General features: G+C 49.1%; 1 protein-coding gene across 2 annotated transcripts in view; it reads right to left on the bottom strand.

Moving 5' to 3' along the window:
* Positions 1 to 18,777, bottom strand: part of NRDE2 (NRDE-2, necessary for RNA interference, domain containing) — a 58,382-nt gene that overhangs the window by 8,967 nt on the left and 30,638 nt on the right. For both annotated transcript variants that reach the window (XM_029597781.1, XM_029597780.1), the window contains exons 5-10: positions 17,991 to 18,432; positions 16,714 to 17,119; positions 9,973 to 10,106; positions 4,598 to 4,715; positions 2,703 to 2,884; positions 1,249 to 1,635 (exon numbers count right to left, since the gene is read on the bottom strand). In XM_029597781.1, the coding sequence (XP_029453641.1) occupies positions 1,249 to 1,635; positions 2,703 to 2,884; positions 4,598 to 4,715; positions 9,973 to 10,106; positions 16,714 to 17,119; positions 17,991 to 18,432 (1,669 nt within the window). The remainder of the gene's footprint in view (positions 1 to 1,248; positions 1,636 to 2,702; positions 2,885 to 4,597; positions 4,716 to 9,972; positions 10,107 to 16,713; positions 17,120 to 17,990; positions 18,433 to 18,777) is intronic.

Raw genomic sequence — 18,777 nt, forward strand, 5'->3', positions numbered from 1 at the left:
ACACTGGGAAATCCACCTTGGAATTATTTGCAGGTTGCAATTCTTATGCTGTTCTAATAAAAATCATCATCCAAAGCTGCTGCAGGAAATGGGTTTCCCAGTCTACATGTCATCTGTGTGCTCTTGAAGGCTCATGCACTACGGTTATCTTCATTGTTCTTTTGACCAAGACCAGTCCAGGAACTATTTATTTATTTATTTAAAGGCTTTTATATACCGGAGTTCATGCACTTGTGCATACCACTTCGGTTTACACAGAACAAGGAACAGAAAATTACATCAAACAGATTGAACAATTAAACAAATATACAATTACATCCAACAATTGGGTATAAATAAAAAATTTATATTTTTTAATAAAAAATAAAAAGGAACTAGAACTCTGATCTATGGAGTCCGGATCTGGGATGAAGGGACTCGCAGCTTCTTCTAGCAGGTGCTCCCTCAGCATTGCTCGTTGGCCAGCAAGGACTCCCACAGCGGCTGCGGCAGCCACCTTCTCTCTCATCCCAGGGCTGGCTGCACACATGGCATGCGAGGAAGACCAAAATGCCTGTGGCTTCTCCTAAATTTTGTATGTTCTCGTGTAAGAAAAATGCAGCATTTGGAATCTTGCAGCCTGGTGGATTCTATGGGTCAGCCTGGTTAGTGTAGTGAGCCCAAGAGCTGCGAAGCCTCCTCCAGTCCAGCAGGAGGTGAGACTGAGAAGGAAGGTGTCAGATGCTCTCAGGTTCTGCTGGTCCTGGGTACAGAAGATTTCTGCCCACCTCCTGGTTTGGAAAACACTGCTGTGGCTGTGGGCCCTGAAGAAGTGGAGGCTGGGGAATTCACCTACTGGAAGACCTTTGCGGTGACGAGCAAGGACCCATCTGCCTGGGCCGAAGTCCTTCCTGATTACATGAAGGACAGCACTAGTGTGATTCCAAAACAAATGCAATTGGCTGCTCCATTTGGAATAATGCAGATAAAATTTTTACTTTCACTGAACCCATTTTGGATGCCTCTAGGTGGCAGCAGTGCCCATGTATGATATATAAAAATATAAAGTATACATAAGCTTAAATCAACAAAAGATGACATGGAGAAGGTGCGATATCCCACAAGCAGCCAAGTTTCTATGGCTGCCAATAGGGCTATATGTAACAGTGTGAACTGGACTAGCTGGACGGGCCACCTGGCTTCTACTATAGTACTGCGTTACAGTATAAGAAGAAATAAAAAGGAATATGGCTCAAATCCTGGGCGTACCTTGGATATTTCATACTGTAACCAACAGACTGAGAAATGAGACTTCTCCTCTCCCGAGAAGCAAGTCAGCGCCAGCTGGAAGATGCTCTGTAAGAACTCCTCCCCTTCCTTAGCATGGCCCACCTGCCGTCTCCCCCTGGCCAGTGTGGCCATGTGGCCCAGAGTGCCGAGTCCAGAGAGGGGGCAGTCAGCAGGGGTCAGCGGCCTCCCAGAAGGGTGCCCGCTATCAAAGACAGAGTTCTCATCCATGGCGAGGTACAAGCCGGAAGCAGGGAGCCAGTGTCCACATGGAACCCCCAAAAACTGCAGGAATGCGTCCATCAGCTGAAATTTCAGCTCGGGGCTGGAAATCCTGAATAAAGATGGGCCCAGTTCATCAAACACCACCTGCAAGAGACAGTAAATACAAGTGAGAGAACAGCAGCCCACGCTCCCTGATCTCTGACAAACGCGGAGAGAAAGGGACGCGCGTTCTGTACCAATTAAAAATCATGGACTTTAACAAGAGAGACCCAGCAAGCTGGCCCACCTGACATCACTCCCCCATGCACGTTTTGCAAATACGCTTTCTCTGGGGGGAGGGACACAAACTACTGGATCTTCAGAGGGATTGTCTGATGTAGCAAAAACGACCCGAGGCGGGTGGCACCTTCTAGACTTAACCAATTTATTGAGGCATGAGCATTCGAGGACAGAGTCCACTTCGTCTGACAAAGTGTCCTCGAAAGTTCATGCTTCAATAAATTGGTGCCACCCGCCTCGCATCAAAAATACTGTAGTGACCTGTTAAAAAAATAAACAAACACAACAGTGCAATCTACAGACCATATCTTAATAAAAATAGAAAAGTCAAATCACAACATAAAAAATTTCAAATACAATTTACAAATTATCTTAATCATTATAAATACCCATTATAACAAATTCCAAAACACATGAATATAAATTCTAGTATATAATAATTCTGCATTGTACTATTCTTTCCAAAAAAGCTTCTCTTCCATTCTCTGCAATTACTAATAGCCAAGAGTAACAGATAAGTATGAGAAAAAAAGAGTGTGAAACTTGCTGGGCAGATTGGATGGGCCTTTTGGTCTTCTTCTGCCGTCATTTCTATGTTAACAGATTTCATAAATGTGTGAACATGTTGAGGGGACCTCTACAGTGCCACTGAGCCCAGACTCTGGGCTCCAGACTACAGAATCTCCCACCCAGAACTTAAGAACCCAAAAACATTTAATCTGCTGAGAAAAGCCTTCCCAGTTCTCCCCTGGCAGGAATTCTTGTTCTAGGGCCTTGCCTCAATGTACCTAGCACATTTTTGAAGACTATAATAATTCTTTAAAAAAATAATTATTCAACTCACACTTGTCATTTTTTAAACGAGTGCTTTCACTGGTGGCTAAATCAAGTTTAGTTCAGAACATGTGTTCTAGAAGCCCAGGCCAGCCCACCTGTCTCTCTGGGTCCTCGCAGTCCTCTTCCGACTGGCCACCGGCTTTGCTGGGTCTCCAGGGCAGCCAGTGCTTGGCTTCGCGTGCACACTCCATCTCCAGCCAGATCTGCCATTTTGGACGCGTTTTATCCTCTATTTCTGGCTCATCCTCTACGTCATCTTCCTCCTCCTCCTTATCATCTAAAAATATACACCACACAGATTACAAAACTGAACTCGCTGCCCCACCCTGGACATCACAGCGTCTGGCACAGCCGACCTCAAGTCACACTTCAAGATGGCTCACCAAAAGGTGGTGACATGCTCCCGGAAGGTGCCCAGTGTTATAACACACACAGGGGAACATCAGGCGTTGTCTTGTGGTTCCAGGCTGGCGGTACGTCACGGGAATCCCTGTGCCCCTCTCCTCCCCTACCACGTACAGCTGCATGATTCTATGGTAGCTTTCCGACTGGCCAGAAAGGAAATCAGAGGGCAACCATACCGGCAAGAAAGTAAACAATACACAGGAGGTATTTGTTTCTTTCTGAAAGAGCACTGGACGCATCCAGGCAGTATTTCAACCTTGCTGACTTCCTGAGTCTGCTAGACTGAAGTTCCTCTGTTTAGGATTCCTGTGTTAAAGATGTCAGGCCCTGCTCTTGCAGCCCAGTTTGCCTGATACAAAGTCCCCCACTGCCGTTCACCATCTCGGTTTGAAAGACATAAGATCTGGCTATGCTGAAATGCTTCCTAAGGGGGGGTAACAGAGCCCTAAAACACCTGTACTAGGCGAGACAAGTTTCTACAAGAAGTGTCATGTTTTTCTGCAACCTGGAAACCAGTTGCAGCCGACACGTGAGTGCTCTTGGATCTCCTTGCTGGGGTCCATGAAAGACCACTAACTGGAGCAGCAAGGAGCAAGTACGGTGGCACTGAGACGAGGGCCAAGTACAGAATTAGGAGCGCTCAGATATGGAAACGCACACATTATCTGTCTACATCTATTTATATATGGTCAATATTCAAAGGGGTTTTTCCAGCTGCGTTCAAGACTTAGACAAATCTCGTGTTTCAAATTTCCCTCCATGCTGAACAGTTATGTTTTAGAGTGTAAATCATTACACAGCTAAAACTTTGTCAGATTAAAAAAAAAAGGAAGGCTATTTCAGAGTGTGATTTACATTTATCTGGCTAGCACTAACTGGTCGACCAAAGTTAGCCTGAGAACTGCCTCCCCTGCCAAAAAAACCCCAACATATATCCAAACAGAAGCAGCTTAACAGGCACAGCATGTCCTCTCCTGCCCGATCCCCTGAAACACACAGTGAGCAACCCCGCCCTCTCCCGATCCCCTTCTGACAGGGATTGGGCCTTTCACTGACAGCTGTCAGTCAAGGGACCAATCAGAAAGCAAGTGACATGAATACATGAACACTGAATGCCGGTACAGCTCTCCTCTAAACGCTCTTCCTATCCAGAACATAGAAAGTAAAAAGTGCCGATAACTGTGCACACGCTGAAAAGAATCCAAGGAACAGCAAACAAAAAAAAAAACCACAACCTACAAAATCCCTGGCTCTGTAAGACAGCATGAGGCGCCATGCGAGCATTTGATGGCAAGGTTGGCACATGGCACTGTTGGTGTGTGGCGCAAAAAACCGTGCGAGCTCCTCTGTCCCTCCCCAGCGGCAGGCCCCCCCCGAGACCCCCCCCCCCCCGGCTCCCAGACCTGCTTCTAAGAGACAGCAGCAGAGAGCCGCAGAGCAGTCCGACGGTGCTCATCTGTTGTCTGGGACCTGGGCCTCATGGTCCAGACAGCCCCTGAAAAACCGGAATTTGCAAAAAAAAAGGTTTCCCCTCGTACCCAGGAAGCTGATTAGTGGGCGATTACTGCTGAGAAGGAAGGCTTACCGTGGAGCACAACCCAGCCTCCCCTTTCTTGCTGACGCATCCAGGAGTTCCAGCCTTTGGCTCCTCTCTCCCCAAACCGAGGCTCCCCGCTGTCCCAGAAGGGTTCGAAGAACTCCACCTGCGGAGGAAAGGAAGACCTCAAGGTCCGTTCTGCAACAATCATCGAAAAGGACAGGGCTGGCGGCCGGAAACTCAGACTGCAGGTCAAACTCAAAAATACGAATCTAACCCACCACTTCTCTTCTCTCACCGTGAAGCCAAAGAAGCCATAAGATCGGCAGCACAAGGTGAGAGAATACACATCATAAATACAAGAGTCCGTGATAAGCAGACTGTTATGGCGGGACAGACAATCTAAACACAACATGAAGATTAAATCTACATTCTAGAAGCAGAGTTAATAACGCTATATGCTTACTAGGCAACAATTTCATGTATGTAATGTGAAGCATGTGCAATTTTGTAACCCGCTCTAGATAATTTTATTGGAAGATCAGCATACTATAAGAACTTATAAATAAATATATACGACTAGCTTGGGAAAAGAAAATTGGTTCTTACCTGCTAATTTTCGTTCCTGTAGTACCACGGATCAGTCCAGACCATGGGTTATGCCTCCCTTCCAGCAGGTGGAGACAGAGAAAAATTTGAAAGGCACCCTCACTTAACCTGATGTGCCTCCTGCATCCCTTCAGTATATAGAGTATCAAAGCAGAATAAGACTAGCAATGAATCAAGCAAGAACAGAACTTTAAGAGTGAACATATAAACATGTAACCGTAGCTTTCTTTCTTAGTATGCTGCAATAGCATAACCCAATATTAGAAAAAACTGGCAACAATGTGACTAGATAACAACAATAGAAAGAAAAGGTCACATTCTATTCATGGTTTTAAAATGTGGAAAATACCATCATACCAGGGCTAGTGCACATTTCCGCCCACCGGCGTCTTTTACTTTTATGTACTACCGCCAATTTGGCTGCCCAATTAAATTGCAATCATGGGGTAACCACCTTTTTGTTTAAACCATGATACACTGCCGCATTTCTTAGCAGTTTAATTCATTTCTCATAAAATTTTTTCTTAGCACTTTCCAATTTGAAAATGAGAAATGATAGAGAGTAAAAGAGTTTCTGGGACCAAAATTGTGGTTGAAAAAGCAAATAAGTTATTATAAAAAATATATAAAAAGAAGAAAATATTTAAAATCTTTTTTTAAAAACATTTTTTTGTAAAGACAAAAATGGGAAATGAAAACAAAATGAGAAATGAATTAAACTGCTAAGAAATGCGGCAGTGTATCATGGTTTAAACAAAAAGGTGGTTACCCCATGATTGCAATTTAATTGGGCAGCCAAATTGGCGGTAGTACATAAAAGTAAAAGACGCCGGTGGGCGGAAATGTGCACTAGCCCTGGTATGAGGGTATTTTCCGCAATAGCATAACCTGCATAAGCGCGTGCGGACTTTATAAATCCCCGTTACCCACTCCTAGTCTTTGGGCAGGCGTCTGGAATGATCCGTGGTACTCCAGGAACGAAAATTATCAGGTAAGAACCAATTTTCTTTTCCTTGTACGTACCCGGATCAGTCCAAACCATGGGATGTACCAAAGCTTCCCTAAACCGGGTGGGACCTCGCGAGTCCCGAGCGTAATATGCCACTGCCAAAATCTCCAGGTGCCTGAACATCCAAGCAGAAGTGGCGAGCAAATGTGTGGAGCATCTTCCAAGTAGCAGCTCTGCAAATCTCCTGAGGCGATACCATTCGGCCCACGAAGTTGCTTGAGAGCGAATTGAATGGGCCTTCAGGCCCTCAGGAACAGGTCTTCCTTTACAAATGTATGCAGACGAAATGGCTTCTCTCAACCATTGTGCAATCGTCTTAGATGCCTTATGACCCTTCCTGGGACCAATCCATAGGACAAACAAATGATCTGAGAGTCTGAAATAATTTGTGACTTCCAAGTAACGTAACAAGGAACGCCGAACATCTAGCCGACAAATCTCTCATGCGTGTTGTACATCGTTCGACAAATTAGGAAAAGCCGGAAGCTCAACTGATTGACAAATGAAAAGATGAGACCACTTTGGGCAAAAAGGACGGAACCGTTAGAAGAGAAACTCCCGAGTCCGAGATTCTCAAAAAGGGCTCCCTACAGGAGAGAGCCTGCAACTCAGAAATTCGGCGAGCTGAGCATATAGCCACCAAAAACACCGTTTTCAAGGTGAGGTCCTTCAACATCACTGACCTAATAGGTTCAAATGGCGGATCACACAATACGCAAAGAACCAAATTAAGACTCCATGACGGACATACCGGATGGACAGGGGGCTTCAAATGCCTTATCCTCGGATCCTGGATGTGACGCCACCGAGGTACCAACTAGAATGCCTAGGGCCGCCACCTGTATCCGGAGGGAGTTAAGAGACAAGCCCTTGGCTAAACCACTTTGCAAAAAGCTTAACATCTGAGCAATCGTAGCGTGTCTGGAAAGAATCTCTTGCTCACGACACCATGTCTCAAAAATCCTCCATGCCCTGATGTATGAGAGAGAGGTAGACGGTTTCTTGGCTTGTAGCAGTGTAGTGATCACCTCCTCAGAATACTCCTTCTTCCTCAATCTCCTCCTTTCAAAAGCCAAGCCACTAGACAACAGCGAGCTGCCTGGTCGAAATATATAGGCCCTTGACGGAGAAGACATGGAAGATGCCAGAGTCGTAGAGGGCCATCCACGGCCAGATTGATGAGATCCGCAAACCACGGACGTAGGGGCCACTCAGGAGCCATTAGGATTACCCTCCCTGGGTAGACCTCTATCCTGCGAAGCACCTTGCCCACCAGAGGCCATGGAGGGAACACATACAGGAGAACTGAGGTTAGCCAGGGAAGTGCTAGCACATCGACTCCCTCTGCGCCGTGATCTCTCCTGCGACTGAAAAAGCGAGGAGCCTTGGCATTATCCCACATTGCCATCAAGTCCATGTGGGCAGTCCCCCATCTGCGAGAAATGAGATCCATCGCTCTTGTCCGAGAGTTCCCACTCTCCGGGATCTATGCGCCTCCGACTCAGGAAGTCCACTTGTATGTTGTCATTCCCGGCAATGTGAGAAGACGCTAGCATCGCAAGATTTTGCTCCGCCCAAGCCATGAGTAGCTCCGCCTCATCGGCTACAGCTTGACTTCTGGTGCCTCCTTGACGGTTGATATAGAACACTGTCGTCGCATTGTCGGAGAAGACGCGAACCGCCTGATGGCATAAGTGAGGAAGAAAGTGCAGCAAGGCCAAGCAAACCACTCTGGTCTCCAAGCGATTGATTGGCCATCCGGACTCCTCTGGGGACCAGCTGCCCTGTACTGAAAGATACTGGCAGACAGCTCCCCAGCCGGAGAGGCTGGCATCCATGGTCACCACTATCCAGTTTGGGACTTCCAGATCCACCCCTTGAGACAGGCTGTGCGGGCAAAATCACCACCCAAGACTGGACCTGGCTGATCGGTGAGTGGCAGAGGGAATTGGAAATTCTCCGACTTGGGATCCCACTGGGAAAGTAATGCTCGTTGTAACGGTCTCATATGAGCAAAGGCCCAAGGAACCACCTCCAGCATGGATGCTATCGAGCAGAGAACTTGAAGGTAGGCCCAGGCCTTGGGCAGTGGAAGAACCAACAAGCGACGAACTTGTCCCATTAGTTTGTTCCTTCGATCCGTCGGAAGAAAAACTTTCCCGACCATAGTGTCAAACCTGGCTCCCAGAAATTCCAATGTCTGAGAGGAGACAAGGTTGCTCTTGGCCTGATTGATTACCCAGCTGAGGGATTCCAAGAGTGTGGTCACCTTGTGGATCGCCTCCACACAGCAGTCCCTTGACTTTGCCCTGACGAGCAGGCCTTGTCTCCGAAGGGACGCCGCCACAACCACCATGACCTTGGTGAATGTACGGGGTGCGGTCACGAGACCGAAAGGCAGAGCGCAGAATTGGTAATGCATTCCCAGGACCATAAAGCGAAGGAACTTTTGATGATCTTCGTGGATGGGAATGTGCAAGTATGCCTCCATCAGATCCAAAGAAGCCAGGAATTCTCCCCTGTGTACCGCCGCGATGACTGAATGCAGAGACTCCATGCGAAAGTGTGGCACCTTGAGAGACTTGTTTACCTTCTTGAGGTCCAAAATTGGCTGGAACTACAAAGTAAATGAAGTACCTTCCTTTCCTCCAGTGTTCTGGAGGAACTGGCTTTACCGCTCCCAGAGCCAGGAGACGTTCAAGAGTCTGACGAACAATCTGCCGTTTGACTTGTGGACCCGCATGGAGATATTAAGTAGAAGTCTCTGAGAGGCCAAGCAAATTCCAAAGCATAGCCTCGTTCTATTATGCTTAGCACCCACTGATTGGAAGTAATTCTAGCTCATGCCTCGTAAAACTGGGACAGGCGACCCCCAACCCAAGGGATCGAGGGATGGGCCGGCCCCATCTAATTGTGTAGTCTTAAGAACATAAGAACATGCCATACTGGGTCAGACTAGAGGCGAGAGAGGAGGAAGAACCCCCCTCTCGAGAAGTTCTGCGTCATCGAAAGGACGAGGACCAGGCTTGGTTCCTGGCCAATGGTTGCCGCTGTCCAGCCGCTTGCTGCCTGTTCTGCCGACACCTCCGCTACCCCTGAAAACAAGAGCGGGTTTCGGCCTGTTCTCTGGTAACTTCGTTAAGAACGCAGCGATTCAGATGGGGAGGGGTCCTGGATTGCAGCAGAGCAAAAAAGAAAATTTTTGAAAAATTTTTTTTTTATTTTTATTTTTTTAAATGCTCAGAATCACCACGGGGGTAAGAGGGACTGGACCACCAGTAATCTCTTCCCCAGCTCCTTACCTGACTGGAGCCCCGCGGAGTTACCAACCCCAGCTCCAATAACCTGCCACCAGAGGGGATGACACCGCAGGATCCAGCAACCCTCTGAGAGGATTGGGAAACACTCCCCTCTGTAGAAGAGCTTCTCCTTTTTTTTTTTTTCCTAAACTTGCTTGATTCAAAACTTATAGCTAGTTCACTCTTAGTTAATTTTAAGGGATAGCCTAACCCCAAAAACAGGACAAGGCTGCAGGGTTTGCACCACCTCCATCTGCTGGAGACAGAGAAATACTGAAGGGATGCAGGAGGCACACCAGGTTAAGTGAGGGTGCAGCCTTTCAAGTTTCTCTCTGTCTCCACCTGCTGGAAGGGAGGCATAACCCATGGTCTTGGACTGATCCGGGTACATACAGGGAATCAGTTATGCTAATGTGTAAATTCTCAAACTTCGAGGTCCACATTCAAACAAACAGTCACATAATAAGACAAGAGAGATACCAAGCCCTCGGAGGCAGAGTCCTTACCTGCCTCTTCGTCGGCACGTCTCTGAGGCTGTCCGGTTTGAAAAAGGTGAAGTCGCTCATGGCCTGGAAGAGAGCGACGGCTTTCTCGGACTGGCCCGCCTGGCGCAGGAAATGGCACTGTTGCAGGAAGATGGCTGAAAGGTACAGGAGAGGAGGCTGTCTCTAACGGGGCAGAGGCATGCACCATTCCCAGAGAAAGCACCCGCCAGGGCAGGGAAAATCCTAGGGGACAGAGAGCTTACGAATTTCGTAGGGGAAAAATAAATTATGGCAAATAAAGGAGGAAAGATAAATAAATAATGTTTCCTCTTCTACGCAACTGCAGAAACAAGTACAACAAAGCAGTCATTCATGGACGGGAGGAAAGGCACTTTGAAAGCACTGAAACTTTGTGGTCAGATAATAAACAGCAGAATGCCTCGTTCGCTTAGTGTGCCATTAAATCACTGAATTACTGCAAGACGAGCATGGCTTATGATCAACGCTCCGTGCTCGTTCTCCCTCTCACCTCGCTATATGTCCGATGAGGTTAGGAGAACAAGAGTGAGCTGGACCTAGGCCACTTTGGAACACAGCTCCTCTGAAAGAGCTGGGCATGATCACACGGCTTCTTCCTCCTAAACTGCACCCACACACCCCGAATCAGTAAGCTGTGCCACCTTCCAGGTATATGCATGGATGGTACAGAAGCTCAATCGTTCTGACCAGCTGCTTCACAAAAACGTGTTTTCCCAAGGCTGTGGTTACTGCATCTAACGTTAACTTCTCCCTCTGCTAGGTAGATTACAAGAAAATTGGTTCTTACCTCCTAATTTTGTTCCTGTAGTACCAAGGATCAGTCCAGAGAAGTGGGTTGTGCATCCCTACCAGCAGATGGAGTCAGAGAACAAAGCTTTGGGTACTGCCATATATACTAGAGTGCCACCTGCAGTCCCTCAGTATTGTCCTGTACCCAAGCCCAGGCTAACAGAACTAAGGAGCGAGAGGTAGTAAACATCAAAAACCCGGACTACCCCTCTGCTCTAGACAAAAAATAAACTAACCCAACCGTGCATAACTGCTCCATCAATCCGTTTTCTGCCAAAAAAGGAGCTTCAATAAATGCTTCAGGCCACAATATCGGCCAATGGTAGCCAACACAGTTTTTTGGAATCTGAAATAAGAGGTGGGCCTCTGGACTGATCCTTGGTACTACAGGAACGAAAATTAGCAGGTAAGAACCAATTTTCTTTTCCCAATACGTACCAGGATCAGTCCAGAGAAGTGGGATGTACCCAAACCACCTTACACTGGGCGGGCCCCCAAAAGACCCGCACGCAGCACACTCTCCTCGAAGGACGACTCAACAGACACCTTGACACATTCAAGCGATAATGCTTCGTGAAAGTATGAATACACACCACCGCCCTACAGATCTCCTGAAGTGACAAAAGCTGACACTCTGCCCAGGAAGCAGCCCGGGCTCTAGTGGAGTGAGCCCTGAGACCCAAGGGGACTTGTCGTCCATGGGTAACGTATGCCAAACTAATGGCTTCTTTAATCCACCGAGCAAGGGTCGCTTTAGATGCCTTGTCTCCTTTCTTCGGACCCCCGAACAGGACGAACAAATAATCAGAATGTCGGAAGTCATTAGTAACCTCCAGGTAGCGCATTAACACCCGGCGCACATCCAAGAGATGAAGGTCTCTATCCTGAGGAGAGCCCCGAGACCAATGTGGAAACCCAGGAAGTTCCACCGTCTGATTTACACGAAAGGAGGAAACCATCTTAGGAACAAAGGACGGGACCTTTCGCAAAGACACCCGATCCACCGAGATACGTAGAAATGGATCCAAACACGACAGCGCCTGCAGCTCAGAAATTCGCCGAGCAAATAGCCACGAGAAACACCGTCTTTAAGGTCAGATCTTTCAAAAAAGCTCTGCTAAGAAGTTCGAAAGGAGCACCGCAAAGGACCCGGAGAACTAAATTGAGACTCCAATCCGGGCATATGGGGCAGACGGGAGGACGTGAATGTTTAACTCCTTTAAGAAAACGAGCAATGTCCGGGTGAACTGTCAAGGAACAACCATTGAACTGTCCCCGTAAGGCCCCCAGAGCCGCCACCTGTACCCAAAGGGAATTGAACGCCAGTGCCTGCTGAAGAAAATCGAGAATTCGAGGAACCCCAACTGTTAGAGGGTCGCAGGCCCATTGACAATACCACGCTTCAAAAAGCCTCCAGACGCGCACATAAGAGATAGCCGGGCAACATGCTTGAAGAAGGGTGGAAATTACCTGCTCGGAATAGCCCCTTAAGCGTAAACGTCGCCTCTCAAAAGCCAAGCCGCGAGAGAGAAGTGATCCTCCCAATCCAAAAATATGGGCCCCTGTTGAAGCAGACGCGGCAGATGAGCCAGCTGCAAGAGGCCTTCGAGCGCTAGCCGCACTAGATCCGCAAACCACGGACAACGTGGCCACTCCAGTGCCATGAGGACCACCCGGCCCAGGTGAAGTTCTATGCGACGGAGAAGCCGACCTATGAGCAGCCAGGGGGGGAAGGCATACAACAGAATTCCCGTGGGCCAGGGACACACAAGGGCATCGATGCCCACCGAGCCCTGCTCTTTTCACCGACTGAAGAAACGTTCCATCTTGGCATTCGTCCGCGTTGCCATAAAGGTCCAACTGAGGCACGCCCCCCCTGTCGCAAATGCGGTTCCACGCGTCGGCGGACAGTTCCCACTCTCCTGGATCGAGTTGTTGTCTGCTGAGGAAATCCGCTTGAACATTCTCCACCCCCGCGACATGCGAAGCAGCAATGCCCTCGAGATGATGTTCCGCCCAGGCGAACAGAAGTCATGCTTCTAGCGCCACAGCGGGACTTTGCGTCCCGACTTGACGGTTGATGTACGCCACCGTCATCGCATTGTTAGAGAAGACTCATACCATTCTGCCCTGAATCCAGGGGAGAAAGGCTTGTAAGGCTAGGCGTACCGCTCTCGTCTTGAGGCGATTAATAGACCACGAGTCTTCCGTTGCTGACCATAGACCTTGAGTGGACCATTCCACGCAGACCGCTCCCCAACCAGAAAGACTGGCATCGGTGGAGATTATCAGCCAATTCGGAGTGTCCAAATTCACTCCCCGTTCGAGATTGTCGCGCAACAGCCACCACGACAGACTGACCCCGGACTCCTGAAGTAGCGGCATTGTAAGCTTAACCTGTTCCAACACCGGGCTCCACTGAGTCAAAAGTGCCCGTTGCAAGGTGCGAAGGTGGGCAAACGCCCAGGGAACTAAGTCCAGAGTGGAGGCCATGGATCCCAGACTTGAAGATGATGCCACACTGTGGGTGTGCTCCTCTGAAGGAGCGAGTGAATCTGGTCCTGTAACTTCGTTATTCGATCTGTTGACAGAAACACCTTCCCTTGTATGATATCGAATCGGGCACCGAGATAAGTCAACACCTGGGTGGGTACCAAGTGACTCTTCTGGACATTGATCACCCAGCCCAGGGACTGCAACGTGAACATCACCATGCACACTGATGTCTCGCAGTCCTCCCATGATTTTGCGCGAATCAACCAGTCGTCCAGGTACGAGTGGACCAATATTCCCTCTTTGCGAAGGAATGCTGCCACTACCATTACTTTTGTGAACATGCAAGGAGTCGTTGCGAGGCCAAAAGGAAGGGCTCAAAATTGGAAGTGTTGTCCCAACACCTTGAAATGCAGAAACCTCTGGTGACTGGACCTTATGGGGATATGAAGATACGCTTTGGTGAGATCCAGAGACGCTAGAAATTCCCCTGTCTGAACCGCCTTCACCGTCCGCAATGTTTCCATCCAAAAATGAGGAATCCGGTGATAACGGTTCACTTTCTGGAGATCGAGAATGGGACGAAACGTGCCCTCCTTTTTGGGTACCACAAAGTAAATCGAGTAACGGCCCCTGCCTTGCTGCGTCTCTGGGACCTGGACAATAGCCTTGAGGTCGAGAAGTCGTTGCAAGGTCCCCTGGATCGCCTCATGTTTGCTGCATGAGGTCACTCGGAATTCCACAAATACTTCTGGGACCGGCTGTGAGAATTCCAAGGCATACCGCTCTCTGATGATCTCTAACACCCACCAGTCTGAGGTAATCCTTGCCCATTCCGTGTAAAAGTTGAATAATCTGCCGCCGACAGCTTTGATGACGGAATGGGTGCTCATGGCTTCATTGTGAGAATTTGGGGCTTCCCGCACCCAGGTGTCCTGGGTCCCTGCCAGGACGGCAACCCCCGCAAAAGGACTGCTAACGTCCTGTAGGCAGCTTAGAAGCAGACGGCGCAGAGTATCTGCTAGTCTCGTATTGACATGTGTCCCGGAAACGGGTTCTAGGAGGGTAGGCCTTCTTGGACGATTTCCTGTCTTCTCGTAACTGATTGCCCTTGGATTCCGCCAGCAATTTTACCAACTGATCCAGTTCCTCTCCAAACAAAAGCTTGCCCTTAAAGGGCAGGTTGCATAACTGGGATTTAGATGACAAATCTGCAGCCCAATTCCCCAGCCAGAGGAGACGCTTCGCTAACACCATGTTGACCATACCTCTCGCCGAAGTCCTCACTAGATCATACAGGGCATCTGCCATGTAGGCGATACCCGCTTCCAACTGAGCGGACTGTAAGGCGCCTCTCCACCGCTAGTTCCGGGACTGGCCGCTTCCTGTATCCAACACAGACATGCTCTCTGCATCAAATTGGCGCATATCGCTGCTCGAAGGCTCAGCGCCACAACCTCAAACGCCCATTTCAACTGGATCTCCAGCTTTCGGTCCTGCATGTCCTTAAGGGTGGCCGCCCCAGCGACCGGGATAGTAGTCTTTAGTGACCAATGAGACCGCAGCATCCACCTTAGGGATCTTCAAAAGGTCTAAGACGTCCGACGACAGGATATATATCTTAGCCATTGTTCTGCCCGCCTTCAGACCGGCATCAGGAGCTTCCCACTCCCGGGTTACCAGTTTGCGGACTTTCTTCGGTAGAGGAAAAGACGTCGTGGGACCCCGGATGCCGTCAAGGGCGGGATTAACCCCCTCATTGTCCGACTCCTCCTGAGACACCTTAATGTCCAGGACCTCTAGGACCTGAGGAATAAGGGGCGTAGTTCGTCTCTCTTGAATAAACGGACCACACTGGGATTGTCGCCCTCTGTTGGCGGGGTATCGAGATCATCTGTGTCATCCGTATCCACATCCGCCTGATCCGGGTCCTTATCTGCACCTGTTCCCGCGGATGGGGCTGATCCGGATCCTGGTAGTGCCCCTGAGGACCCTGAATGCCCTCCTTACCCGGTTGTCCCTGATCCATAGGACAGTGCCCAGGATCAGCGGCCCCATTACATTTCTCCGGAGGATGATTGCGGTCCCCCGGGATTCCGGGTCTCTTCACCGCCGTGCGTTTGTGGGCCAAAAAAGCTTCATGCACGAGGAGAATAAACTCCGCGGGAAACCCCTTTTCAGAGCCCCCTCCCCTTCTGGGGAAGCCACCGGAGGCGCAGTACTCGCTCCTCCTGGGAGATCCTCCCCTACAGGAACCAAAACGGGAGATGGATCCTCCTCCCGCGATTCCAGCCCCGGGAAAACTAGGGCGTCCCCGGAGGCAGGGCCTTCCGGTTCCGATAATTCCCCTGCCTCCTCAGCACATTTGGGGCATAACAGGGCCACATCCAGGGCCTGCCCGCTTGTGCCACACACGGGGCAGGCCAGCGATTTAGAGCGCGGTCCCATCCCTGCAATCGCGCCGCCAAGTGGAGAAGGGGGAGGAAGAAAGGCTGCAAATGCTGCACCATCTCACGGAACCGCAACGCGGGAAAAAATGTCAACACTCAAGCGCGGTCTAAAGTAGGTAAAAAAATGCGCGCACAGCCAGGCCGCACCCAACCAAGCCGGTCCCTGTCAGAAAACGCCGCCGCGAAATAAAATCGGACCGGAGGATTAAAAATTAAACTCACCCTTTCCCTTCTGCGGCAGCCCGGAGCTCCGGGAGCCGAAGGGAAATGGAGCTGACAGCCTCCCAGGGCCTGATCCCACCGCACAGACTCCTTACCTCAGAGGCATTGTCTCAGACCGGAGCCCCAAAGAAACATTTTCCTCCTGTTGAAACTTTTTTTTTTTTTTTTAATAAACTTTACTAACAACAGAAGTTGCTCTGGCAGGGATGAAGGGAGCAGCTGAGGCAATGTCCGTATGGCGTACCCAAGAACCCCTGGCCTGCACACACAGACCCGGAGCAGGCGAAACCCTGACAGGGATATCCAATCCCCCAGACGCCAGGCTTCCACCGAGGGATGGCCCACGAAGGTGCCTAACACTTCAGGAAGCGATCGTAAGAAAAGGAAAAAATTCTAAGTACTGAAAAATAGAAAATCAAATTAAAAACTGCAAGAGTGCATCTCTGCCATCTGCTGGAGTCAGAGAAATACTGAGGGACTGCAGGTGGCACTCTAGTATATATGGCAGTGCCCAAAGCTTTGTTCTCTGACTCCATCTGCTGGTAAGGAGGCACAACCCACTTCTCTGGACTGATCCTGGTACGTACTGGGAATGTGGTTTTAAAGCTTGAGGGGGCCCAGGGAGAATCAAGTCATCATCATCAAAATGCAAGGCCCCGGAGCTGGCTGACAAATGAAAAACAGAAGGCCACAGAGCTCTAGCAAAAATGCTTAAGGAGGAAGCTGGAAAATCAGGGGGACAAACATATAACACAGTATGTTACATTACCGAACATGGCCTCCTCTGTGCCCGCCAGCACAGGGTGGGACACCATGCTGCCGTCCTGCACTGCTGCCAGGGTGCTCAGGCATTTCCCGTACAAGCTGATGACTTTGGACACGGAAAAGGTGCTGAACTGGCTTTGGGAAAAGAGGAGATACTTCTGCCAGAGCGCGGCATTATTGGGATGCAGGAAAACCAGCTTCTGCCACTCTTTCAGCAGAGCGGCGGGCTCCCAAAACTCCTCGCACAGCTTCAGCCTGGCCAGCTTCAGCTCCACGTGGTGTGGATTGCTCTCGATGGCCCTCTCCAGGATGCAGAGCTTTTTCTCCAAGACGAGCCTCAGCGACTTCCTTCCGCTTTCGAGCTCTCGCTCGTTGGTGGTGTACATACTGGGTCCTTTCAGCAGTTCGTCCTTAAGAAACAATACAAGTGGAGTTAAAGGCCCGCTCGGGAAGACGGCTGGCGGGTGACTCTGATGTTAACTATGGGATGCTGCAAAGAGGGAACGACACTGCTTCACTGCAGCTACCAGAGAGCAGAAGTGGTTTTCTCAGCTCTTGCAATATCTCTTCAACTTTTGTCATCAGTGTGAAAAATACAAACAAGAAATAAAGGGGCCGACATTCAAAAGAACTGAGCTCCTAAGTCAGGTGACTGTTTTCAGATGAAAATTCACATGCATTTAGATGCTTAAGTTAGGCTCCTAAAATGACGGCCAGCTATTCATTAGCCTAGATTTAGTAGTCTAAGTTAGGTGCCTCGTGCTGAAAATCAGTGCCAGCTCCTTCCTTTCCCTGCACTAAGTCCGTCCCTGTAGGCACCTACTTTTTAGGATCCTAAACCTAAGAGCCTAATGAAACGAGGAGCCTTCAATTAGGTACTCAGCCCTAGTTAAATTTTCAGAAGGGCCTATATAAGAGCCTCTTTCCCAAAATTAGGAGCATAAACCCTTTGAAAATTGGCTCCCAAAAGCCTCAGCATTTCCCCATATATTGCTGTGATTCCCGTCTATGGCTTTCATGCATCATTCAGGTCTGGAGCGGGGAAGCCATAAGAACATAAAGATATGCCATGGTGGATCAGGCCGAGGGTCCATCAAGCCCGGCATCCTGTTTCCAACAGTGGCCAATGCAAGTCACAAGTACCTGGCAGGATCCCAGACCGGGTTTGCCATTTTATCTCCTTCCCAACCTCTCCCTAGGTCTGAGATTCCACAAACCACCTTTCTCAACTCAGAAACCTTAAAAACTGCAAATTTCTTAAATTCTGCTGTAAAAGCGCACCTGGAAATCGACAAACGCCATCCAAGCCTGGACATCCCCGGGACTCTCCCTCAGCTTGCGGTTGAACTCCTCCACCTTTGCCTTCAGGGTGTGGTTCAGGTCCTCGCGGGACGGCGGCTGCTTGGCCTCACTCTCGGGAACCCCCTTTCCTTGGAGCCACAGCGTGGTGGACGCATCGTAAACTCCGAGAGGATTGACCCAGGCCGCCTTCTCACCCTCGCCCCCTTCCTGGAGGGGTATGAGAGCAGGGTCACAGAGGAGGGTGGCCTGGGTTCTGCTGCAGACTGGGATCCCGTCCGTGGCGAGTAACCGCACCCCGCTTTTGGTGAAGTAGCGCTCCGCTCGCTTGATGAGCTGTTTCTTTTCAGTGCCAGAGTCCTCCCAACTTATCCATTGCTTCTTTGGATTAATACCAAGACAGGAGTTCCCTTTCCTTTTGTACCTACAAAATTTAACATAATATATGTTCTGTAGGTTTTAAATCAAAAACAACGAGAAATATCTGAAACATAAAAGCACTTTTTTTTTTTTTTTTTTTAAAGATGAGCTAACAATTTGCCATATTTGCTGGATTATGATCATGTGTTTGCATGGGGAAATATCTGAAACATAAAAGCACTTTTTTTTTTTTTTTTTAAAGATGAGCTAACAATTTGCCATATTTGCTGGATTATGATCATGTGTTTGCATGGGGAAATATCTGAAACATAAAAGCACTTTTTTTTTTTTTTTTTTTTTTTTTAAAGATGAGCTAACAATTTGCCATATTTGCTGGATTATGATCATG

The sequence above is a fragment of the Rhinatrema bivittatum genome, chromosome 4, assembly GCF_901001135.1.
Source record: "Rhinatrema bivittatum chromosome 4, aRhiBiv1.1, whole genome shotgun sequence".
Taxonomy (NCBI): domain Eukaryota; kingdom Metazoa; phylum Chordata; class Amphibia; order Gymnophiona; family Rhinatrematidae; genus Rhinatrema; species Rhinatrema bivittatum.